The 27,050-nt window shown below is 40.4% G+C and overlaps 1 protein-coding gene across 6 annotated transcripts in view; it reads right to left on the bottom strand.

Annotated features, from left to right (window-relative positions):
* AP1S2 (adaptor related protein complex 1 subunit sigma 2) overlaps positions 1-14,562 on the bottom strand; it is a 29,883-nt gene extending 15,321 nt beyond the window's left edge. For 2 of the 6 annotated variants that reach the window (XR_008389814.1, XM_037157459.2), the window contains exons 1-4: positions 14,384-14,552; positions 12,032-12,210; positions 4,739-4,847; positions 4,005-4,142 (exon numbers count right to left, since the gene is read on the bottom strand). Coding sequence is in view for 4 of the 6 variants with exons in the window: in XM_037157459.2 (XP_037013354.1) it covers positions 4,005-4,142; positions 4,739-4,847; positions 12,032-12,210 (426 nt within the window). In the remaining 2 variants the exon portion in view is untranslated. Of the gene's footprint in view, positions 1-4,004; positions 4,143-4,738; positions 4,848-12,031; positions 12,211-14,383 lie in introns of all 6 variants that reach the window. The other 4 variants (XR_008389815.1, XM_037157456.2, XM_037157460.2 and 1 more) reach the window with 4 other exon arrangements.
* Between the last annotated feature and the right edge of the window lie 12,488 nt (positions 14,563-27,050).

Below are 27,050 nucleotides of genomic sequence, written 5' to 3'. Positions count from 1 at the left end.
AAAAACCTACGTGTAACTTCTGACTCCCCCAAAACTTACGTTGTGCCTCAGTATCCTCAGGCAATTCATTCCAAGATCCTTTGTGGATACCCAAATCTGAGGATGGTCAAGTCCTTATATAAAATGATGTAGTTCACTGCACACAGTCAGCCCTCTGCAGCCACTGACTCCCCATTGGAGGGTCGAAAACAGTTATGATATTTATTGAAATTAAAAATGTGCATTTAAGTGAACCTGCATAGTTCAAACCCATGTTGTTCGGGGTAAGCTGTACGTGAAAAACTAGGTAAATGTTAATTAATTAAAACTTTTATAAATTTAAGGCTGCATTTAAATAAGTGTCTTTACAACTATATTTACAATTTTGCCAGCAAAATCATTTTGTGACATACACCAAGTAATACTTATCCCAAATTATAAGACCAGAAAAGCTACTATAGATCTTGGTGTTTTGAAAAATCCAACAAGAAATAATTTGAAATATATGATCTATATCTATATATACAATTAAAAAATTCCAACTATTGATCATTTGGAAAATGAAAAGTTCCAGTCCAAAAAGTAAAAGATGGCTATCAGCCTTAGGAAATCTATTCTGTTCAATATAAAGAAAACTCCAGGAGAATGATAGTTTCTTTTTACTGTATTACTGAGAAACACAGAAGTTGGTATCTACAACAGAATGTTTAAAATACACATATGAAGACAATACACAAGCAGCGGGGCTGGTGGAACAACAAGAGCAGGGTTTAAGATTTCACACAGCTCCGGAGTCTCACAGACCTGGGTTTGGTATCCTGGTTTTGCAACTGCTACCTAGGCCCTCACCAAGCCTCTAGTTCATTTGTTACAAAGGCTCTCATGATGCTTCCTCGGGGCATCCTGAGGATTAGCAAGGTTGCCTCCTATCTAGGTGCTCAATAAACATTAGCTATCATCATAGTTCTCTTTTGCTGTCATGGTGTCCACACACAAAACTTTTTTTTTTTATTGAAGATTTTATTTATTTATCTTTAGAGGGGAAGGGAAGGAGAGAGGGAGAGAAATATCAATGTATGCTTGCCTCACGTGCATCCCCTGCAGGGAACTGGCCTGCAACCCAGGCATGTGCCCTGACTGGGAATTGAACTGCGACCCTTTGGTTCGCAGGCCTGCGCTCAATCCATTGAGCTACACCAGCCAGGGCCTACAAACTTTTTTTTAGTAGTTTGTGGGATGCTTTTTGCATCTTATCCCACCATTATATGAACAAAATATTCAAAGATTCTTCTAGAGATGTAATCATGATTCATGTGTCAACTAATAAATAAATGCATTTTGGGAAACAAGTGCTTTGTCTCCCTTGGATTTCATGTGACAGTGTGTTGGTGAATAACCTGAATAACAGGTTAGCTTGTTAACCTGAAGCCTTACTGCTGCATACAGACTAGCTCGGCTTCATAAAAAGGCCTTAACCTGCAATGTATTTTAACTTACTCTAAATTCATAATGGACCAGTCACCTTCTGCCTTCCAAGAACTGAATGGTTAAATTAAGAAAAATGGTTCACTCTTAAATAAAATTTTAAAAAAATTGAAAAATGATGAACAATAAAATTTTATCATAAAAAAATAACCCACCCCCCAAAAAAAGAAAAATGGTTCACTCAGACCGCTGAGTAGAAAATGTCTTAATGTACTATCATTTTGGTTTATGTAAAAAACAACGTAAAGGTAGTCACTGATGAGAAATAGGACAAAAGCTCTCTTCTAAAAACAAGGAATTGTTATTAATGGTCAATTTTTTTAAACTAGCATGAGAGGAGATCAGAATCATAGACATCCTATGATTCTCTCTCCATTCCTCTTTCCCAGTTAAAGATATAAAAATACTACTTCAAAAAGGGAGACATTACTTAACTATTATAATACTTCAATAGGAGGGGTACACACACAGTGTCTCACAAATAAATATGAACCTGTAATAACTTTTATCCCCTAGTACATTAAATACTCACAACACATGCTATAAAGTGAACTTAGCATGTATGTCATACTGCAAAGTCTAACAATTACCTAGTAGTTTTTTCTTTTCTTTTTAATTCTCACCTGATGGCATTTTTCTCATTGCTTTTTAGACATAGAGGAAGGGAGAGAGAAGGATAGAGACACTGATCAATGTGAGAGCAACCGGGAACCAAACCCGCAACACAGGTATGTGCCCTGACTGGGAATCGAACCAGCAATCTTTGGCTATGTGGGATGATGCCCAACCAATTGAGCCACACTGGTCAGGGCTCCCAGTCAAGTTTTCAAAGCAATCCAGACACAAGGAGATATCAATACCCTAAATATAACTCTCCAGAAAAAAACATTAAAATTAAAAGTTGAGCTTCAATACTTTTAGAAATGTTTTAAGGCAAATACAATCAATTAGGAAATGAACTTGAAGGAAATACCAGGATATGATAGAACAGACTATAGTGCCACAGTAATGCAATATAAAAGTGATCACTGAAAGGGACAAAATATGGAAAATTCCCAATTCCTGATTCTGGTTTGGACCTAATTTTTTAAAAAGTCTGATTAGTGAACAGCAAAACAAGGAGCCGCTAACTTTAAAACCAACATTATAGGAGTGGACTATGAGCTTGTAGTCAGCATATCTGATGTGTAAAAAAATTCTCCCCAATGACGTTTGCAATCAATGAACAAACTACCGCAGCAAACTACATATGAGGTAAAGGGGCTAAGCTCAGTTCACTGCTGTGGCATCAGGGCAGCCAACAAAATGCTTCACTTTTGCAGGTACTTAACCATTGTCTTGGTAACTCAAGATCACTACATGTACAATGCACTGTCTCCTATTTTATAGATGTATGGCCCAGATGACATCACCCCAACTTTGAGCAGTCCCCACAACTGACCCAGTCAGTGAATAATGCAGAGGGATTACAGACAGCACCTCCCTCTCCCTACAGAGGCCAATGGTTAAGTTACAATGGAGAAGAGATTTACTCTTCTTCCCAACAGAAGTGCTGAAAAATTGGATTTAAATAAAACAAATGAATAAACAAAATAAAACATCCACACACATAGAGAACAGTCGATGACCGCCAAAGGGGAGGGATTTAAAGCTTCCTTTAATAAAATAAAAAAGCACTTACCTTAATGAAAACATACTATATTTTTATATTGACTAGTCCCTTCTTATGCTATAAACTTTGATTAAAACAATTATCACTAAAGCATAATTCAACTTGGTACCTGAAGTAAGGTATCATTAAGTTTTTAGAAAAAGGTAGCCTTATCTATGAAGTTTTAAATGTCAGAAATCAAAGGTATGGAAGCATCAAATATACAATTAACCCAGAAGAACTGCAGAAATTAGAAAGGGAAGGGGGTTTATTAATGACTCTGGTGATACCAAGGGAAGATAAGAATGTAATCAGTCATTTGACAGAACATGGTTTGTTACCTAAGATCAAGGAAAAGGAAAAATACTTTTTAGTTAGTTTTTCTAATGCAAAACTAGAGGGTTCTACAAAAACTACAATTATAACACTATCATTTGCTTGGTTACATTTGCGCTTAATGGACATGAGGTGAAAATAAAATTGGGAACGAAAATACCATAATCTCCGTCAACTCCTGATTATCTACATTAATGAGAAAAGGGGTTATCTTATGTAATTAGGAACAATGGATGGAGAGTTCTCAAATTATTGTTAACTTTTGATGAATCTTTGCCCTTTTTACAGTAGTCTGTCCTCTAGAGGTTTAGACTGTAGTGTTTTGGGGTCCAAAATGGACCATCAATAAGACAGACCATCTTCAAAGCCAATGATCCATCCGTAGATAATGGAGTTGATGGGACCGACACATATTCCAATCAATAAACTGAACACGAACACCCATGCCAAGCATGCTTCAGAGTAATTTCTGCAACTGTAGGAATGAGGGAAGATGACTGACACTTCCTAAGAAGAGCAAAACATGCTAGTGTCTGGAGAACTCCAAGCTTACCTCCTGCAGTAGATCAGCCTGCTCAATTGCTTTAAGGACATTTTTCTTGGATGTCTCCTGAACTTCCCCTCCCAAAAGAAACTCATCCAAAATAAAATAAGCCTTCTCAAAATTAAAGATGATATCAAGTTCACACACCTGAAAGACAAACACAAAAATAACAATAATAATAAAAAGCAAAAGGTACCTCTCAACTATCGGGTAGTGAATAAATATGACCAGAGTGAATCCGTCTACATTCTTTCTAAAAAGGGCAATCTTGCCAAGCATCATTGATTTAGTCGGCTTAATTTTCAAATCTCAAGTACTTGAAAACACAATCCCTTCACACTAAGACCCAACTCCACAAGCTCCCAACACTGGCACCTTTTCTACTCATAAAAACTAATCTTTGAAAATACCTCTTTCCTGGATAGTGAGATTATAACTGCCAACAAAATCTAAATTCTTCATTAAGCACTTCTAGAATATTACTCTTTGCAGTTGGACTCCTTTCTATTCCACTATTTTGAACCTCACTGTCACCACCATAATTAAATGCGTAGGACTGTGGGGTCAAGCAATTTTGGCAGTTAACTGACTAGGCACACTGACAAAAAAAAAGTCATTCTTTCCCCCTCCCACAGTTAATTTCAAATAGTCAGAATCCAAGACAATCACGTAATAAACTTGTTACAGAAAAAAATTTAAAAAAAAATGTGACAATCAATTCCCTAAAACAAAATATTACTCACACTGCCAAAATACTTGTCAAGTAATTCCACATAACGATGAATTATTTCCAGGGTAATTAGTTCATTGTCCTGATCCTCAATAGCACAGCAAAAATACAGACTAGCATATCTGAAACAAAAAACAAATGTGAAAAACATTTTATCCTATAATCGTGGTTCCTTAAATATATTTTCATATCCTCTTGTGAAAGACACCATGTTTGTACAATTGATTTCCCTTTTTTAACAGTACAGATCATTTTTATCCTAGGTTACAAAAGAAATAAATGAATAAGAGAAATTTAGAAAAGTATACAGGCAAGCAAAAAAGAAAAAAATCATTCAATCACACCTCTAGAAAAAGTAACTATTTTGTTCTTCCTTTCTGGCTCCTTTCTATATAGATTCTAAAACATAAATGACTCAGCTTGTTCTGACGTTTACTTAATTAAATAAAATACACTGTATGACTAATTCAAGCTACAAGTAAACAAAGAAAATAAACTCTCCAATTGAAGGAGTTATCAAAAGTATTGTCAACGTGAAGTCAATGTTCTAAAATGTTTTACTGAAGTGTAATATACACACAAAGAACACAAGTCATAAATGTGTAGTTTAATTAGTTTTCTTTAAAAAAAGATTTTATGTATTCATTTTTAGAGAAGGGAAAGGAGAAAGAAAGGAAACATCAATGTGTGGTTGCCTTTTTTGTGCCCCCCCCCACCAGGGACCTGCTCTGCAACCCAGGCATGTGCCCCTATTGGGAATCAAATTGGCGACCCCTCCGCTAGCAGGCCAGCACTCAATCCACTGAGCCACACCAGCCAGGGTAGCTTAATGTGTTTTCAAAGGGAACCTATCTGTACCAGCACCCAGATCAAGAAGCAGATTACTGAGCCCCTGAAACCCCTCTCCTAGCCTCTCAAGGTCACAAACTCCCACCCTCACAGGGAATCAGTATCTTTTCTCACAGCGTAAAACTATTATTTTAAACAAAGACGCTGAAATAGAGAACAAGTGGGCAGCGACCAGAGGGGAGAGGGAAGGGAACTTAAGGGGAAAAAGGGGGAGGGATTTTGAGGAACAAGTATGAAAGACACAGAGATGAGGACTGGGGGGGGGGAATGGGAGGGAGGGGGGAGACTGGCCGGGGGTGGGGGGGGTGGGGGTGAGGGGGGTGGGATGGGAGAGATAGATAAAAAAAAATGTACTTGAAAAGTAACTAAATAAAATTTAATAAAAAAAAAGAAAAAAAACTATTATTTTTTAAAAGGAGGCTTCTAGGATTGTGGAAAAGACCCCAAGAAAAAAACAAGAGCTCCAAGTTATCACAGAAGGTAGAGAAAGAGAACAGAGAAATCGAAGGCCTCTCCTCAAAATTTCCAAGTTCTATCCTGTTGAAGTTTAGGTTCTCACCCTTGAAGAAGAAATAAGGTTGGAAAACTCATATCCTACACCAAATTAGGATTTTAGCATATAGTGGTACTTAACCAAAGGAAGCCAAAATTTATTAATATACAACTCTTCAAATCATAGCAAATGGTGACCAGGTCCTTTTAGGAGGATTAAAAAAGTATTTTTAAATGGTTTAAGTTTATTTAAGGCTTTAGGAAAAAAATAAAAACCTCAGGCAGTCTAAACAAATTTCAGTTGAGATTGTAATTTTCACTGAGCGTTTAAGTGATTTTTAGAAAACACAATGGGCAATTACTGCTCACAGCATTAACGTAAAATATTTAAACGCACACAATCTCGATTCAATGAGTTCCTGTTCTTCAGTATGAGAATAATGACCATTTCCATAACAATCCACTAATTTCAACATTATCAAAAACATTTCATCTGATGTGAGCTTTCCAACAGCAAGCACCATCATCCTTGATTACAGAAGAGAAAAAGAAGCCCAAGAGGACAGGGCCTGCCAACTGGTTGTACTGGGACAAGCCATCGGACCTTCAGACCTTAACTCCAGGCCTTGCCTTCTACCACACCAACATCCCTTGTCAGACACAGCGTGACTTTTTCCCATGTCCATGCTACCTGATTTGTACGGTTTACTAAGTTATTGAAAACGGTGAGTCTCCTGCAGTCCTAGAGAGGAGGCAGTTGAAGGAATTCATTCATCATAAAGAACACGGCAGGGGACCAGCTCCAGCTTTAGCAAAGAGCTTCCTCTTTCTCCCAGCACTAACTTGTTTTTGTTTATCTGTTTCAAAGGCAATGGAATATTACAACTCCCCATGCTCCCAAAGCCATGCTCACCAAAGAGAGTTTTGAATTTAGGAAAACTGATACAAATGACATGTTAGGATGCCCTGAATTAAGAAAACTAAAGACTAAAGGTACTGATATTAAAAATGGTAGATTAAAAACCAGACATAGCTAACATGAACAGGGTGCTAAATGATTCCGTTAGAAAGAATTCACTAAGAGTTTCAGGTAAAATTCCTTTTAAGATTTTTTGGTGTTTTTGTTTTTTCACTTTAATCAGTTTATTTTCTAAGCTTCAAAATGTACAAATTCTTTGTACCCCCCCACCCCAAAATGCAAAAATAGTAAAAGTGCAATATTTAAATCAATACAATGTAAGTATTTGGCCAAAAGGACTTTTAAAACTAAACTTCAGGGGAGTGGTGGGGGTAAATGCAGACAACTGTACTTGGACAACAATAAAATATTTTTTAAAAACTAAATTTCATCTGGTAATACCCTACAGCTACCAGTATATTGACAGTAGATAGGAATTTAAAACAAAAACAAATGCAATCTGATCAAATCCATAATTAACTGAAGTTTTCATTTTATTCAGCTGTGAATAAAATAGCAGCCATTGTTTTACAGAATGTACTACACGGCATCAACTTCAGAAGGAATGATCTGCCTAGTTTGTGTACAACAAGAACAGTTACCTTCTGTTAAAAGGATATGAGCCTTTCCAATTTAGTGTTTTTTGGTTTGTCATAATTTCCAAATAAAGTAAATAGCTCCAGCTCCCTACATGACTATGTCTTCCACGAAGACATCATATAGCCACTTACAGACATAATCTTGGAACATTCCATAGTTTAAAAGGTGTTTAAAGTCTCCAGAATACACATTTGTTATTTTTTCCTCCCTTTTGTCTTGTTTGCTTCATATATCCATTGCATCAAATTGGACTCAATGATTTAAAGATGTTTTCAATGTTACTGGTAAGTAATCGAATACTTGCAGCATCCTTGTTCCTTATCCGCCATACTGCCTCTTTAACTTACAAATAAATAGCACTTAAACATTAGTTTAAGGACCTCAATTATATGACTCACTCGGAAATAATTTAAATATCACCAGGACTGATGCGTCTAAACACGGATCCGGCTGGTAATGTCTCTCTCTCTCTATATCTAGATCTACAGATATAGATCTATGTATATATACATATATTTTAAGGCACATATCTAAATGTTTGCACCCGCTCAGAATGGAAAAAGAGCCCTCAAATTAAATAAATTCTTCATTGTAAGTGAACATCTACTTATCAGGCTTATAAGATGGTACCTCTTTCCAAAGAGCTTAGGGAAGAAATAGAAGAACAAGAACAGGTAACACTCATTGAGTCCTCATCTTTTACCATTTTAATTCTCACAACAACCCTTCCAGAGAGATATCATTATCACTTGCATTTAAGAGACCCAGGCTTAATTGAACAACCTCCCCAGGAAGTGATTTGACTTCAGAGCCCAAATTTTCAATTAAAAACTAGCCAGGAACTGTATTAAATACAGTAATCCTGCACCTGGAAAAAATTAAAATATATTAAAAGCAATACTTTAACAGGTTTGAATTGGGAGAGATAAAATCTGTTATACTGATTTAGTAAAAGATTACCAAGAGAACGTGAAGTATACTCCCTATTTTTAGAAATGGCTTTTAAAAATTGAATAACGAGTTCATTTTGTTCTCTTAGTGCATATTTGTAAGTCTAACTCTGAAGTAAAATTAATAGTAGACTAGTAAGAAGAAAGGTATGTTTGGTTATTTTTAGCAGAGCGGATTAAGGCTTACTCTCATTACTGGCACTCAGAGAACATCTGAAAGTTCCTATTCTTATATTCAAAACACATGACTTCTCCACAGTCAGCTAAATATCAGCTGACGGTGGGTGAATGTGGCTAAACTGTTCTCAATACCCAAGGAGGCATTAAAAAAGTCTTTTGTTAGTAAAGAAAATCAGTACAGTACTCTTTGACAAATTCTCAAGTTAGTAATTTGGAGACGCATGGATTTTTTTTTAAATTTTAAGACTTTAATCCAATGCCTCTTCCATAACATGCTGCACATTAGGAATAAAAAGCATGCAGTATTCTGTCTTCAAAGAATCTCAAGAGCATTTATATTAGAGACGAGGAAACAAAGGCCAAATGACTTGTTCCCGATCATAAAGCTAGCTAGTAGTACAAATGGAATAGAACTCTAAGTCTCCAGACTCTGTATTTTTTCAGCTATACTAATTTTATCCTCGCTCCCTTCCCACCACTCCCTCAGGCGAGGGGGGAATTGTTATGCAAAATGCTCAGGAGGAAGAAAAGTGGGAGACGGCTGAGTGGAAGACCGGGGCAGATCACTTGCTATTCCGGGGACAACCGTAGTTCTAGTTCAGATTTCTCCAGAGCTAAGCAGTAATTCTTTTACTTAAAAGGTCTTGTCTTCCAGCTGGATAGGGTCAGTCACCTGTTCATATCAACAAATAAATATATCCTTAGTACAATAGGTGAGATTTTCACTATGAAATGAGGGGATGCATGGAAAGAATGATTAAATTCTAACTTTTGTAGGTGCATTTTATCTCAATAAAGCTGTTTTTTTAAGTGCACCTTTTATTTATAGGAGCTTGATGCAAGTATCAGAGTCGGGTTACATTAACCTTCATAATCTTTAAAAGAAAAGCAGTGGCCCAACATGGGTGGGCTGAAAGCTGCACATAGGAACAGCAACTGGTGCTTCCTATTCCATTTAACGGGCCATTTCCTTCCGCTGCAGGAATCTCCATTCCTGGGATTCATTCCCTTGCTGGTATTTTCATCCTCCACACGGGGGACTCCTTGCCCTATCTAATAAGCTTAAGTTTCTCATACCTTTTTTTAAAACCCTGTCCCCCACTCCTAGGTCAACGGTTGGTTAGTACCTCTTCTGTCCTTGGAGACCAGAGCTCCCCAAACAATCCACACTTTCTGTTTGATTGTCTCCACCTCTTCACCATATTTCTTCAAGAGTTCTGATTCTACTATTCTACTGAAAATGTTCCCACAAAGGGCATTTTATGAAATGCTCACGGTAAAAATCTCATCGATTCTTTCCTCGCTTTAATTGGACTTTATGTAACACTTGGCACTGGCAACTCTCTCCTCATCCCCATGTTACTCACCCTATATGCTTACCTTCTCCCGCTTTTCTTCCATCTTGCACCTGGGTGATCTAACACGTTACGCCTCATTTCCCCCCAGACTTCCATACCTATGCCTGCGCAAGAAAACTAAGCATCTCCACATGGAAGTCACACAGGCATGTCTAATTCAACTTATCTACCACCTCACCATTCAGCCTGCCAGTGGAACCAGAAATGTAGAATCCCCCCACTCCTCCCTTTCTTTCCTGCCCTCCCCGCTTCTAGCAGTGACCAAATCTTGTAAAATTTACCTGGGTACCAGGCTCTCCCCACCCCTCCGCAAGGGGCCGAGAACACGGTAAGAGGTCTTCCTTCAGGAACTCATCAGATCTCCTAACAGATCCCTCAGGATCCAGTCTCAGCCCCTCCCCACCCATTCTCTCCAATTACAAGGATCCGTTAAGACAAATCTGTTCTTTCTCCATCCCTGTTTAAATCTTTTGTTTCTATGCTTAAAATCTGAGATGTGGCTCCCAAGTCAGTTACTAACTAGCATATGACCTTGGACAAGTCACTTCCTTCCAAATTCTTGGTTTGTTTGTTCTTTTTAAAAAATAAAATTGAAGTATGACTAACAGCAGTGATTTTCAAACTCAGGAACCACCTCCTATGCAGAGGGTAGAGGCCAAGTGAGCAGGGGTACCGGAGTCCACTCTATTTCACAAGAGCAACCTCACTTCCAATTGCTTCATTTACGGTTCTATTCCTTGGGGCAAAAAGCATTTTTATGAAAACTCACCTGAAAAGTAATATAATGTTATACACCAATTTTACCTCAATTTTTAAAAAGTCACTTAAATCACTTAACTGGATATTTTAAGACATCTCCCTGCTCTAAAATGCTATGATTTTTCTCATCAAGTACTAAACTAAACACTGGATACAGAATCATCCAAAGATGACTAAATTCACTTTATTGGAAACAGGAGTCTACAATCTTTTAAAAATTGTCAATGTCCTACAACCTCCATTACTTCCTATGCCATTTCCCCCACAAAATACACCATCCATGATCCACACTTGGAGTGCAATACAGGAGAGCTGAGATAAAACCTGGATTTCTCCGCAACCCTCTTGGCAGCCAAAATTGTTAGTTCCCTACACATCCCCCATAGAAGAGAATTTTTCACATGCAGAAACCGTGAAATTGTATGTTAAAAACTGTATGTTATTCCTAAGGGTACAGAAATAGGTAAAAAAAAAAAGTAAATATATTCATTTTAAGATGACTAGAATGAACTTGAGAAATTTATTTAAGGTATTAAAAATTTCAGATACTAATTAAGATATATGGCATTTTCACAAAAGCTTAGTGTTCTTCAAAAATTTTTAAATCGATTCTTGGGAAAATTATCTATCAGATCTAATCACACTACCACCACAGCAACAAGTGTACATCAAATTAATAAACACTACAATACACCCTGTATAGACACAAAAAATGGTCTATGTACTCAAGGTGTTTATAAGTGGGTAAGATTCTAAAAGTCGGATAAAAGGTATGTCATCTGTCAGTCATTTATAGATTTTTGGGGATGGGGTTGGGGGAATTGCTTGTCTAAATTCAGAGAATTACTCACACAATTAAAAATACTGATCCTAATTCCCCCTGCAAAGGAATGAATTCTTTGAATTTTTCTGAAAAGCTAATGAAGCCATTAATTATATAATTAGTTGCAAAACAACTTCCCCATTTTATCTTGAAACTCGGTAATCAATCAGAACAAGTTATTTAAAAAATACAAAGCTTTATCTTAATACCTTTACCATCCATACTTTGTTAATCATGACCTACAAATGTTTTCTCTCAAAAGTCTGTAATTTCTACATCAGAAATGACCAAACATTTGCTTCTGCTATTTCACCTTTCTGAAAAAGAAACATTATACCTCTTGTAAACAATCTTCAGATCTCGCCACTCAAGAAAGCTGCACATTTTAGGTTTCCGTGCTAAAACAGTTTGAACAAGTTCCCTTGTGATCTTTTTCTTCTCTTTGTCTGATAATGGGACATACCACTTCTGCAGTCGAAGCTTTCCCTGACGACTAAAAAGCAACATAAACTGCATCTGTTAAGATAAACAAATCAAAATTACACGCAATACTTTGACACAATCAAGTTAGGATTCAGATGATACGTCTCACAGTGAAGCTTTGGGGGACACAGCGTTTAAATGACCAATGATTAGTAGCCGTCAATATTTCTATGCCAGCTAAAATAGCAGGGCATTCTTGTAGAACGATCTTCCAACCAGATGCAAATCTCCCCACCCCACCCAGTTCCTTGGACGTTTGGAGTCTGCAGAACAAAAAGAAAAACAGGCATTAAGTTGAAATGAAAATCTTCAGGTAAAAGACAACTCTTGCAATTTAAGAAACCGTTGTCTATCTGTGCTATACATTCCACACTCTCTATATGTATCAAAAAAGAATTGTTAACACCAACTGGTTTAGGCACATTTGAAAGAAACTGAAGACCTGCTATTTTTCACCCTGAGGCTGTTCTTGTCCCAGGAAGAACTACTTGTAGGCAGGCTGCTATCACTTAGAATGCTCTCTTCAGTTTATGCTTACATATTTTTTTCAATTACAGTTTGCATTCGATATTATTTTCATAATTACATATTTTAAACAAAAGACCTAAAATACTAACCAAAAAATCCTATAAATGCACATTTTTCTCAATAAAAGGCTAATTTTTAAGTACCTCTTCTCACCTCACTTTTAAAAAATTCCAACACAAATATGCACACAATAAAGTGGTAATTTATTATGAGAATATAAACCTTTAAAAAGCCAAAATAAGACCTACACACATTCAGAGACATTCCACAAAACACTTCATTTAAAATTTTAAAACGCAGCATTTACAGATGAAGTGGATGCTGAATTCTGAGGTATTTTTTACACTTACGCTATTTTGTATACATTTATTTGGAATCTGCTAATCTGGTGATTACATGTTTGATTTTCAAGAAAAGCTTCTTGTAATTCGACTGGTCTTAAGTGCAAACAGATAAGCATTGTTTCTACGAAGGTAATTTAAATGTGGAATCCAGACCGAAATTTTTTTCTTTTAACTACAGTTCCTTTAAATAGTGTTACTGCAAATAAGATTCCAGCATGATTCTTAACATTCACCACACCATCTCGAATTTGAACATGGGGCAGGAGAATTTACACAACCAGTTTAGAATAACATGGGCCCTGAATCTCGCTCAAAAATTATTGCCACTTTTTGTACTAATCCAAACAGACAGCAGCAAGGTATTTAGAAATTTATAATGCGGCAGTTTAAACCTGGCTTATCGCACCTTACTTAAAAAACACTTTACTGGCACAAAATTAACGGATAATATTCGTGGTATCTAAGTGCCTCCCATACAAGTCCTGTTAATGTTAAGACAGCGGCATTCGAAGAGCACAGCAAGTAAAGCTTGGACAACATTTAATATAAGCCCATACTACAACTTGGAAAAGAACAGACCCGTATTCCAGGATCTTGGTCACCAGGAGGGGTGGGGGGTTGCTTTCAAAGGAGTATGGGCTTCAAAGCTGTCTGCAGCGTGGTCCTATATACCTCGCCCCCCCCCCCCACTTTCTAGCACGAACAAATAACTCACTCTTTAAAATACCCTAAATGATGTGCTAACACGGGACGAATAGCAAGGCACAAGTATCCTCTCCCTCTTGTTAAAAACAATGCTTTGATTTTACCGCCAATCACAGGGCACCTCGATTCCTCCAGACTAGTATTAAAAGCAACGGGGCTCCGCCGTGGAGCAGGAGCAGGCTCGGGGCCAACGGTCCTCCGTCCGCCGTCTCTGATGCCTCTCCACTGCCCCACGGGGCGGTACTCCATCACCGATCCAGCCCCGGTGAGGTGACAGGCAAGGATTGGGGCAGACAATGGCATCCGCCGCCGAGCAGGGGGCGCCAAGGGTCCTCCGCCGCCACCGCCCCGGACCGCGGGCCCCTCCCGAAAATGCCCCACAAAACTTGAGGGGATTCCCGGACCACAGGTGCCGCGGGACCGCCGCGGAGTCTGGGGCTGTGACACCCCCCATCCCGGGACGCGGACGCTGGAAGAAGTGAGTTGCCAGGCGCCGCGCCCCAGCGGCGGGCCGGCCGGACACGGGGTGGGGTAGGGTCGCTGGGACGCGCGCGGGGGACAGGGGGCGCGCCCAACGCTCCCACCCCACTCCCGGTCCCCGGCATCCCGGCTCTTCCCTCGGGACTTACGGCGGCTGCGGGCCGCTGGTGCGGCGGTGCTTGGCCGGCGGCGGCTGAGGTTGAGGGGAAGCCCCTGTCGCAGAGCTGAGAAGCAGAAGCCGTGTTGCTTGTGAGGAGGGGACCCGGTTAGTGGAGGGAAGGCTTAGGCGGCTAGGGGAGGGCGAGTCGACAGACCCCGCCCCGGGGGCCGGACGGAGGAGGAGCTGGGGATGCGGCGAGCGCAGGGGCGGGCCGGGCGGCGCGCGGGAAGGAAATCTGCCGTCGCCCACAATGCCGAAGACAGCCCAGCTGACCGCCCAGTCCGACGAAGCCGATTGGCCAGGTCTCTACCAAGAGGGGTGGTCTGGACCGGAAGCCAGGCCACGTGACCCGGAAGTGGCGGTTGCAGGAATCTTCGAGCCTGTGCACTCCTGCGCATGCCTTTGGGATGCGCGCGGGCGGCTGCCCCTGCTATTCGGTGTCGGGAAGGCAGGGTTCCGTGGTGTCCTTTGTTGACCCCAATGTGTGGGGTAAGCAAGATCTGGACCGCGAAGAGCCTAGTTCGAGCTCAGATAACTCCCGTGTCCCAAGAGGGTGGAACGGGGAGGCGTGACAGCCAGTGATGGTAATGAGGGGAGAAGGAGTGCTGCCAACTGTGGGGAAAACAAGTCAGCCCCTTCGTGGAGCTTGTGCATGCCTTCAGAGGGCCTTCTGCAATTAATCTGGCACTAAAACTGTGTGGAATCCGGCCCCTGTTTCCCATCGCACTGCTACATTCCTAGACACTTTTCACCCCAGTCTGTACAAGTGTTAGCCCTGGGCTTTCTTCGCCCATCCTCAGTGCTGTGGCCCTGATGACTTACTGCCCGTTCTCTACGGAAAAGCAGCTGCTGTCTGTTCTCTACATACAGCAGCTCATCTTCGAGATGCCGCTTCCTGTACATGGAGACGCCCCCTTCCCCTGCCCAGCTGGGTTCCAGTTTAGCCTTGCTGACGGCTTGCTCTGCCTGCCATGTCCTTCCTCTCAAATGTCACATCTCTTAGGAAGCCTCACCCTCGAACCCTGTAAGAACAAATCCCTCTTTCACCCACATGCCCATTAAGCCTCTGTTTAGCTCATCCTGAATTTTACTCATTTTCCATCCTGACCTAGTTCAATACCTGGTATATATAACAACTAATAAGTGTGAGTTGACTGATAAGCACTATAAAATGATAGGTTTGTTAAGAGCCTTAGTGCTGAGTATCGTGCCTAGCACATTATGGATGTCCATATTTTTTTTTTTTGAATGAAGGAATGGATGAATCATCTAGTTCAACTCATCTTTTACAGCTGAGGAAAGAGGAGCCCCACAGGATTAAATGGCCTTGTTTGAGCAAACACAGGATTCTCATGCTAAATGTTATTCATTACCTATCACCTAGGTTCTTACAAAAGAAGCTGGAAAATTGTTTTTGTTGAGTTATGCCCTTTTTTGCAGAGGTTCCCAAACAGTCGCCAGAATTTTTTAATGGCCCAAAGTGAAAAAAGAAATGTTAAGTTTTTCATGAAGGTAAATTTAATCAACCTAAAGGAATCCTTTATTAGGGACTGTTATTTTGTGTATTTAAGATAGTATATAATAGGGATTTTAATGCTCTTATTTGGCAAAAATGTGTGTGTGTGTGTGTGTGTAATACCTCCTCTTTTAAGCACTATTACGTTGCTTGGAAAATTTCCTGCTAACATGTATGATTAATGTATACTGGAGTATTGTGCTACTCCAAGCACAGGGCTGGCTTTCTGTAGGTCTTTAGGTCCCCTGCCCAAATTTCTCTGTTCAACTAATCATGCCCCAAAGGTACATGTTAATGTCCCATTTCTCCCTTACTACACAAAACAGATGCCATGCCATGAAAACTTGCCCTCTAAATCCAAATTGCCTTTTTCTTTTTCACTACAGAATATGTATATCCTGAAGGCTCCTCAGATAACCATCTCCAAGTTTAAACTCATTGGTTATGCTCCTAATGTTGGTCTGTTGTTCTGAAAATAGGGACGGGAGACTTGCTCATGACACATTAGCAGTCTCCGGTGTTCCTAGCCAAGAAGAGGTGGGGGCTGGAGGTAGAGAGGAGAAGGAATTATGGGAAAAATAATTAGCAACTGAAAGCAGCTATTACATAATCTTGGCTGCTTATTAATTTAGCAGAAGGAATGGCTTATTAAATTCTAATAGCAACAGCACAAATGCAAACAACCTAGCAATTAACAACACAGAGCCCGTTATTTTGTTAGTATGGTCGCTTCTTTTGGCAAGTGTATAAGAACAAAATTTATAGAAGCAGATGGTCTTTTTCAGTAGATTATAGATGGTTTATTCCTCAGTCTTAGTATTAAGTGCTAATTGCGCATTCACCGTGAAAGACAAAAGAAGCTGTTACTATCTTTGTTAGTAATTAATCACTTGACTTTGATTCCTACAATTTTTAAATTGCAATAATATTTCAACATCTCACTTCTGCTTCTCCATATTCTCCATATATATACATATTACAATTTTTACTTAAATTGCCAATGTTTAATGATGAGTGATGGCATACCCTGACATCCTTGTTGAGATCCTCATGCTAATATCCCCTTTCAGAGTGGGCTTTGTTATACACATGTTTCTTCTTACCTAGCAAGTTCTTCATCTGTCATGTTAGTAGGGTATCTTTTTCTATCTTCTGCTTTTTTTATGTGGGTAGTCCTGATTTCTTTGTTGTTAATGGTGGTCCAAAAATTATTTTTTATGAAAAGTAAAATACTCAGGTTTTGTACTTGTTTCTTTTTTTATTTTTATTTTTTTTGTGCAACAGACCTTTATTACATAACCATTTTTCATGGAAAAAGAACATGTAGTTTCTTGCTGCAAGGCTGCCTGATGTTTCTGGTTTCAATGGCCCTGGTGGGTAAAGGAAAACTCAACAATGTCAGAAGAGAGACCAGATTTGTCCTCAAGTAGGAAAGATAACCTTGTCCCACGTGTACAGAAGGGGAGGAACTGAAGTATATTTGGTAACTTGCCTTCCATTTCATTTTTATTGGGATATAATTGACATGTAACATTATGCTATTTTCAGATGTACAATACAATTATTATATATAAATGATCACCACAGTAAGTTTAGCTACCATCACTTTTTTCTTAAATTTTAAAAAGTGCCTAGCTTTCATTTATGGTCAATGCAAGAGGTAAGGGTGAGATAAGGAGTCTACCTTCTAACTATAAAATGTTTCAATTTTTTATGTAATCTTTTAAGTTTTCAAGAATAGTTTTAGTTTCCTGTTAAATGTGTAATGGCCATATGCTTTTATCTCCTTTCCCTCTCAAAACACCATTAAATGGGGGAAAGGAGAGAAATGTTTAAAGTATATATCTGCAAGGACAATGAGAAAGGGGATATTAGCATGAGGATCTCAACAAGGATGTCAGGGTATGCCATCACTCATCATTAAACATTGGCAATTTAAGTAAAAATTGTAATATGTATATATATGGAGAATATGGAGAAGCAGAAGTGAGATGTTGAAATATTATTGCTAAATCCTCACACACTAACAGCAAGAAAACAGATAACATCTAACATAAATCAAGAAATACAATTTTTAATGTATTCTTAGGTACCAGGAAGTAAATTTCAGAAGCAATAATGATTCTTTTTCCAGGGACTGAATCTTGAGGTAGGATATAATAAAGGTTATTATTGCATTTGATTTTGCTGCAGGTTTTACTTAATTTAAAAAAATTGTAATAAAGTAGATAAAAACCCTTCCATTAGTGCTAACATTGTATTATGAACTCACAGAGTTTCTTTAGCTAGTTCATGCTATATTATTTAGAAATTATTAAAGAAAAATGCCTTGTAATGGAATTCAGTGCTGAATCAGTGTAGAAGATCACAATAAGTGTAAAAAATGCTTAGAGGTTGTGATTTTGCATCTCCAAAGATAAAGTTGTTCCTAAGAGAAAAGTGGCCTAAAATGCCGAGGATTTGTTAAGCAAAGCATTTCAAAGGGAGAGAGCTGTCCCTGCCCAAGTTCTCAACAATGAGCTAAAGAGAAACGTGGGACGTAACGCTCTTTCTTGAAGCCTGTTTCTATAGCTTTGAATAAAATGCAGGGAAATGACTCTTCCATTTTAATACTGAGTGATAGCAGTGATCCTCAACTTGGGCAATTTTGCCTCACTCCACTTCCAGGGGACACTTGGCAGTGTCTGGGGACATTTTGATTGTCACAATGGGGAAGAGGAGGGGCTAGAGATGCTGTGGCAATGTGCAGGGTAGCTTCCACTACATAAAGTTCTCTAACCCAAAATGTCAAAACACTGAGTAAGTTAACATGCAGTAACTGAAGTCTTTTACAGACATTTCAAAAATGGAACATATGCTATCTTCATACAAGTTGTTTTTCTCAGAGGAGTTGGAGGCATTAGTATTATTTGAAATGTAAAATCAAGTGTAGTCTTTTCTGCTGAAGACACTAGCCACATACATAAGGCAGTCAGTATTCTTTAATAGTAACTTGAATAAGCTATTGAAGTGGGATTTTTTCAGTGGCCCCAGAATATTAGTAGAAGTTACTTTAGAACCTGAGTTCATGAGATGACTATTTCATCCATTCATTCATTTAACGTAAGTGTTTATTTTGTATGTACCGTTTGCTGGGCACTTGAGAAGGTAATGGGGTTATAAAAATGAGTGAGACGTTGACTCTGCCCTAAAGCTCTAAAACTGTTTCTCCTGACACAGAATTCCAAGGTTATTGGAGACAAACCCTGGGCAGTCAGAGGCAATCCCCAATCAAACATACGAATACATTGTCTTTTTTTAAAAATATTTTTATTTATTTATCTTTAGAGGGGAAGGAAAGGAGAGAGGGAGAGAAATATCAATGTACGGTTGCCTCTCGTGTATCCCCTGCTGGGAACTGGCCTGCAACCCAGGCATGTGCCCTGGCTGGGAATCGAACTGTGATCCTTTGATTTGCAGGCCGGCGCTCAATCCACTGAGCTACACCAGCCAGGGCTACATTGTCTTTTAGGAAATCCCTAGAGATGCTTCATAGAACCTTAGATGTCTGGGACTGACAGCTTTAAGAACTTTTAAGAACCAGCGCTTCTACGATAGTCTCTAGAGCAGGGGTGTCAAACTCATTTTCATTGGGGGCCGCATCAGCCTCAAGGTTGCCTGCAAAGGGCCCAATGTAAACTGCTCCTTAACAGTTAAGTGAGAACTCAGCACTGCCGTCTGGTAGAAACAAGGTGCCAGGCCGGATAAAACGAGGTGGAAGGCCAGATTTGGCCCGTGGGCTTTGTGTTTGCCACTTTTGCCCTAGAGGACTTGTGCAAACGCAGATTGCTGGGCCTCATACCTGTTAGAATGTACTGGCACCTGGACCTCAGCCACCACCTATGCTAAAACAAAGAAGGTATACATCACCAGCTAAATACCTGACCAGAAGCAACTGAGGCATAGCCTCTGGCATCCTGCCGGAAGCTGGTTGAATGAATCCTCACTGCCCCCTCTTCTCTCCCTCCAGCTTTCTACAGAATCAGCCCTCCCTGATCAGATACCCGGGACACCTGGAGCAGATCGGCAGGGTGACTCACCCTTCCCAGGCTCTTAAAAGCCTTTCTACCGTTCTCTTTGGGGCTGCCATCAGTCAGTACCCAGCCAGCCCGATCTCAGTTGTCCCGCCTTAAAAAAAGCCCTTAACTGGACTTTGGTGGCTCAAGGTCCTTTCTTAGCCACCTTGCCTAACTAACAATACCCGGAGTTTCTGATTCAACAGGTCTGAGGTGAAGCTTGAGAGTTGCATTTCTGGCAAGTACCCAGGTGCCATTGATGCTGCTGGTCCGACCATACTTTGAGAACCATTTCTTTATACCAAAAAAAGCTATGATCTCTAACGGGAAAGTTCTCAAAGCCAGCAATTGTGATATAATTTTCACAGACAAATGATCTAAAGGTAATTTGAGAACTGAATATTTTTCATAGCTGACCTCACTGCGTCTGATAACATTAGGAGAGTCATATTCCCAGTGATGTGAACCTGAAGCTAATAGGAACCACGTGGAGTGGTTATATGCCCTGTACAAATTAATGTATTATAATAATGTAAGGTAGAAATTAGAGCGCTTAGGCAAACCTGAAGTTTGCACCATAAAAATCAGATATTTACTTGAATATCACTAATCTAAAAATATTTTCCAACTACTCTGGCCAAATAGGAATCACCTCTGAAATATTTTGTCAGCAATTATAAACCTGAGGTAGAAAGAAGAGGGTTTAGAAGGAGCAGCTAGACAGAATCAATATCCTTGGAGATACTGGCAGAAACCCAATGTGGTCATCAAAATCTGCCCTTTCTCTTCCTTGGCACACAGTTAGACCCTGTTACTCGGCCACCCCTGCAGTTAGTTGCTCCAGTGGGCCCGAGATCAGACGGTGAAATTTGGATGTGAGTGATGTCAGGTCGGGCGCAGAAAACCCTTCCACAGGAAAGCCTCGTCCCTCTCTCCCTCCTGAACTTCGCCTTTGCCCTGTGGATGTTAACACCCAGAGTTACCTTGGAAGTCAGGCTTTGAAGATGGCTGAGTCTCTTTCAGCCTGGGTTCTTAAGTGACTACAGGGAGCACACGTGCACACATACACACACACACACACACACACAACCACATCATCATTCCTACCACAAGTCTTGGTGGTAGTGATGGGTGGTGGCTAAGGGAAGTTTTCTTGGAATACACCACTTTTAGGCCAAGATTTAAAAAAAGTAGGAGTTAGCCGAGAGTAGACAGGGCAAGAGTATTCCACCCAGGGAGAATAGCATATGCAAAGATGAAGAGATGCGTGCATTACTGTGTTAGGGACCTGAAGAGAAGGTCAGTGTGGCCAGGTACTCATGGGTAAAAATGAGTCTGTAATGGATAAGAGGACCATATCATGCAGGACATTTTAAACAAGAGTCAAACACTTGGACTGCATATAAAAATATTGGGAGACATTGCAAGATTTTAAGCAAAGGCAGTGCCATGATCAGATTTGAGTATCGGAGTTTTAGAAAGCTCCCTCTGCATGAAATGTGGTCAGTTGTAGTCAGAATGTAGCTGCAGGTAAAATAAGCCATTGCAACTGATACAAACAAAAGCAGCCTAAAAGGGGTTGAAAGAGCTGGAAGAGAGAAATCTAGGATGAGTTTCCAGGAAAACTTTCCAGAGTAGCACTGCAGCACTCGACTGCCAGGGAACTGCTGTGCCTGCCACCAGCAGTAAGCTGGAATATTAAGAAGCTGTTTCCATAACTGCTGGCTTCGGGCCTGTACCTACTCTGTTGCGATCGAGAAATCAGGAAGCTGCTGCCAGCAAAATGGATGCCATGGGTCTTGCCTCTGTGGCCAGAGACTGGAAACTGGGCTTCCATGCCAACTGACACTGAGGGCCAAACGTTTCCATAGCCATACGGAAACCACAGAGGCAAGGCCCCTGTTATGATGTATTATTTCTTCCTTCCATATCTTGTGTGGGTTCTTGGGAGTCTCCATCAGAATCAGAAGCCTAGTAAGGAATGTAGTTTTGTGGGGGTTTTTTTGTTTTTGTTGTTTTTTAAAAGATTTTATTTATTTATCTTTAGAGGGGAAGGGAAGGAGAGAAGGAAAGAAACATCAATGTATGGCATCAATGTGTGGTTGCCTCTCATGCGTCCCTGCTGGGAACTGGCCTGCAACCCAGGCATGTGCCCTGACTGGGAATCGAACCGTGATCCTTTGGTTCGCAGACCTGCGTTCAATCCACTGAGCTACACCAGCCAAAGTGGAATGTAGTTTTTTTTATTTTCTGGGAGTACCACAAGGAGATTGGAATGGATATTGAGCAAGCAGATTCACCATGCCCACTGCAGAGGTCTAGACTGGTGGCCAAGAGACCAATTGAGACACTGTTGTATAATTCACATGAGAGGTGCAGGTAGCTTGGAAAAGAAATAAGAAAAGGAGATAGATTTGAGAGGGTTTAGGAGGTAGGATGGATTGGTGCAGGTTGCTTGGATGTGGGAACAAGGAGAGTGGGTATAAAGTCAAGGATGATACTAGGAGATTCCCTGAGAAACGGAACCTAAAAAGAAGGCAGACCGGTGGAGAAATGATCAACTCATTTTTCAGCCTTCAAAATCAGATATCTGCAGGGCCTTCAAATGCACAGTAAGAGTTGTCAACACAAGTTCAAAGGCTCAGGAGTCAGGTTCGCACTGGAGCTAGAGATTTGTGAGTCATCAGCAGAGAACTGGTAAATAAAGCTGCGTAGGAAGATGAGATCACTCTAGAAGAATATATGCCATAATAATATTTTGTTTAAAGTACTGTCGAAAACAGAATTTTAAGATGGTTCCCATGACGTTCTCCACCTGATGTTACTCCCATGATTGCATTAGGTTCTCAGGCCAAAGGGAATTTGTTAATTAAGATTATAATTAAGATTACTAATCGGTTGACCTTAAAATAGAGATTATCCAAGTGGGCCTAACTTAATCCTATGGAACTCTTGAAAAGAAGATATTTGTCTCTGGCTAGTAGAAGAAATCGGAGAGATTTGAAACATGAGAGGAATTCAATGAGATGGGTTTCTTGGTTGGTGAGATGCAGGGGCTGGGGTGGGGCACATGGAAGGACTTGAGAGTAGCCTCTAGGACGTCAGAATGAACCCAGCTGACAGCAGAAAACTAGGCACCTCAGTCCTATAGCCACGAGGAACTGAATTCTGCCAGCAATCTGAATGAGCTTGGAAGAGGACCCTGAGCTCTAAATGAGAACACAGCCCTAGCTAATCCATGACTGGACTCTTGACCCACAGAAGCTGAGAGATGTTGGATGCCGTTTTGGACTGCTAAGTTTGTGTTAATTTGTTACACAGCAATAGACCACGTATACAAATACCCAGGACACAATGCAGGAATACTAACTTTTAGGGGCAGGCAGGGGAAAAGCCTCCAAGGAAGACAGACTGAGAAGGAGTGGTCAAGAGTATGGAAGGAAGCCCTGGCTGGTGTAGCTCAGTGGATTGAGCGCAGGCCTGCGAACCAGACAATCGCGGTTCGATTCCCAGTCAGGGCACATGCCTGGGTTGCAGACCAGTTCCCTGCAGGCCAGTTCCCAGCAGGGGACACAGGAAAGGCAACCATACATTGATATTTCTCTCCCTCTCTCCTTCCCTTCCCCTCTAAAGATAAATAAATAAAATAATAAAAAAAAAAGAGTATGGAAGGAGATCCAGAAGTGTGTGGAAACATGAAGCTAATGGAAGAACATCCGATAAGGAGAAAGTTACCAAATGTGCCAGCTATTGCTGAGAATTCAAGTCAAAACAGAAAGGGCTCACTGGATGCAAAAAAGCCTTTTGAGGGAAGAGATGTGCGGAAATACTGCGGCATATGGAGGAAGAAGTGGAAAGGGAGAAGTAAACACAGCTCTTTCAGGAGGGTGTATTTAAAGAGGAGAAAAAAATAGAGAGGGAGCTGAAGAGGGGGTGATGGCGTCGAATTAGAGATCCTGTGGTTGCTTCAGGAGGGAAAGACAGCCTGATGGGTAGCAGTCAGTAGAGAGGGAGAGGTTAACGTTATGGGGGAAAGGAGTAAACACTCAGAACTGCAAGGACACCGAGTAGTGAGGAGGTGATGCAAGCTGGAGCAGAGGTAGAGAGACCAATAAGAGAAGGGACACTTTTTCCATTTTGCTCAGAGCGATGAATGGTGGGAGAGGAAGAAAAGCTGTAGGTAAGCACGTAGTCTGATGATAGGGAAGGAGCTTCTTCCTCCCTGACTTAGAAGAGGAGGTAAGATTCTCTGCTGGGTGTGAAGAGGGAGGTGGAGCTGGGTTGAGAAGTGTGAGGCAGGTTTCTATTAGAGCCTGTGGAGAACTGGGCTGAGGCTTCTGGAGCAATATGAAAGGATAACTTGAGGGCATGGAGAGTACACGGGGGATGGAATCAGTGACTGAGTCATTCTATATTTAGTTGCACTGATGGGGGTTAAGATGTGCCAGGTGGTTAAGATAGCAGGAATTCAAGCCAGACAAGGAAAGGGGTGACAAGGAAAGTGGGGAGGGAGACTGTGGATGGTGATAGAGCAAAGAGATGAAGTAATGGGGTCAAGGAGGAGGAAGACCTTACATCGATTAAAGCCAGATTATACTCAGAGCAACTGAATGACACACCTAGAAGTATTGGAAGATGTCTATGTGAATGCATTATTTCAGAGGCATGCAACAAATAAGGCGGGAGTTGGTGGCCAAGTGGAAAGGAGGTCACCGGAACAGAGATAACCAAGGAGGGGACACACTTGAGTATTGAGCAGTGAGTCACTTTAACTGGATGTCAAAGTCATTCAGGATGGTAGCAGGACCTAATGGAAAAGGTGACAGGAATCCAGTTGCTAAAGACTCCAAAGAAGGACAGGGAGTGGTATATATCGGCAACAGGGGAAATAGAGTGTGATTAAAAAAAAACTTGTGATATAATTTACATGTCACACAGTTCACCCATTTAGAGTGTGTAATTCAATGGCTTTTAGTGTATTCACAGTCATGCAACCATCAGTACAATCAGTTTCACAACATTCTCATCACTCCCCCCCCAAAAAAAAAGAGCCCACACTACTTAGCCATCACCACCCTCTTTTCCCATCCCTCCCCAGCCCCTGGCAGTCACTCATCTGCTTTCTGTCTGTGGATTTGCCTATTCTGGCCATTCCATGTAGTAAAGGGAAGCATACAATACGTGATTCTTTGTTGTCTGGCTTCCTTCAGTCAGCATAGTGTTTTCAAGCTTTATCCAAGTTGTAGCATGCAACAGGATTTTATTTCAGAGCATGATTTCAATGGATGGAAGGAACGTCAAGAGGGCTTAAGGGAGGATGCAAGGCAAACACTTCCCTTGAACATCAAGTCAGCTCTGGTCATTAACATTCAGCGCTGAAATTGTTATAAGAACCTCTTTCTCTTAGGAGTCTCTAAAGTAAGTCAATATTAAATGTGAATGAATGCTTTTTCCCTCCCCACCCCCAGCAGTAAATATGACTGAAAGTTTAATTACAAAAACTGAGTCAGTCATTGTTTCAAAAAAACTACTTGCCTAAGTAACACATTCATCTTCTAGAGGAGATAATGAGCAAAACTGACAATGTCCTAATAAGCTCTAAATTAAGCACACATAATGTACAAAATAAAAGAATCAGCAAAAAATTTTTTTCTGCATATTGATCATTAGTGTTAATGAGAAGAGCAGCAAGTGGCTTTGTTTCTGTTCACTCAGAAAATATAAAAACAAGGTAAACACGCAATTAGGAAGTTAATGTGAGGATTCCGTTTTCATCCGGTTAATGGAATAGTTTATTTCCTAACCTATTGACTTGAAAAGCCCTGGATGGCTTCATCTTTTCTGGTCTTTGGCTGATTTTCAACTATGTTAGTAATAGAAACTGTGACGACGGGACCAGGGCCTACTAAAAGCAATAAAACCAAACGGATGCATCTACCTGCAGGAAATGCCCATTATAATAAATAAGCATAAAGGACTATTGTCTGTATGGAGGGACCAGAGCCCCTTGTTAATACTAGTGGAGGAAGTAATCCAAGAAACTAATCGTGCTGATGAGAACGGTAAGTCTCTCGGAGGAGCTCAGTTTGTAAATGACACATGAAAACCTGGGAGGAAGGAGATAGCAATCAAAGACTCCAACCACAACAGCACAGACCTGTAACACTAATGCAGGAAAGACTAGCAAGAGGGAACTGAGACTTGCTGAAGGGTGTTTGAACTTAAAGTTTCACTGCTGCAGGGCAATTTTTTGTTTGCCCATTATCCCTTACTCCTTCTAAATTTAGTACCTCCATGTCTCAGGGAAACTGCTTTTCCCCCCATGGCCATCACTCCCATTCCAAGGATGCAAAGGAAAAGAATGCAAGTCTGCAGGTTTGGACAAATTATATCTAAGAATTTGAAAACAATTTTCCAAAGAGATTTGTAACATATCATCTGCAATCTATGGGAAATAGAAGTACTTCCTGAAGACAGGAGATGGGCAAAAGTCTTAGCTTTCAAAAATGGGGAGAAGATAGGTGCCGCAAATGTTATGGGGATTTCACTATTGATTCTTAATTAAGAATAGTATATGGGTTGTGTGTGAGCTCCCAGAGAGAGAAGAGGTGATCCTTAAAAAAAAAAAAAAAAACAGCAGGGATTTACTAAGAAAAGACAGCCTGACAGACAGACCTTGGTTTCTTTTGTGGTTTGTTTATTACATTAGTAGATCAAAGGAATCCTGTGGACGTAGCGTTTTCTGTATTTCCACAAGGCATTTTTCTAAGACGTTCACAGTATCCTTGCCAAAAAGATGGAGAAACTGGGTGGATGATAAGATAACTTAGCAGCATAACCATTCTATCCTAAGAATGCTGATTAATGGATCTATCTTTGTCAAATCTGGCAAATTTTGTCAAACGTCAGAGATATTTTCCTGGGATGGTCCTTTTAAAGTACCTGGATACGGGCTAAGTGGATCTTGTTATCAGTGTGTGGAGAACAGGAAGCTGGGAGGGAGTATGAATAAAGCAGATGACAAAGCAAGTTCCAAACTGGCACTGGCCCAGGCATGATGTACCAGCCAGTATCTTTTGGAACAA

The sequence above is a fragment of the Artibeus jamaicensis genome, unplaced genomic scaffold (genome assembly GCF_021234435.1).
Source record: "Artibeus jamaicensis isolate MK-2021 breed Jamaican fruit bat unplaced genomic scaffold, CSHL_Jam_final scaffold_1283, whole genome shotgun sequence".
Classification (NCBI taxonomy): domain Eukaryota; kingdom Metazoa; phylum Chordata; class Mammalia; order Chiroptera; family Phyllostomidae; genus Artibeus; species Artibeus jamaicensis.
Note: the sequence above shows the minus strand (reverse complement) of the source record. Positions and strands in the feature narration are given on the sequence as shown.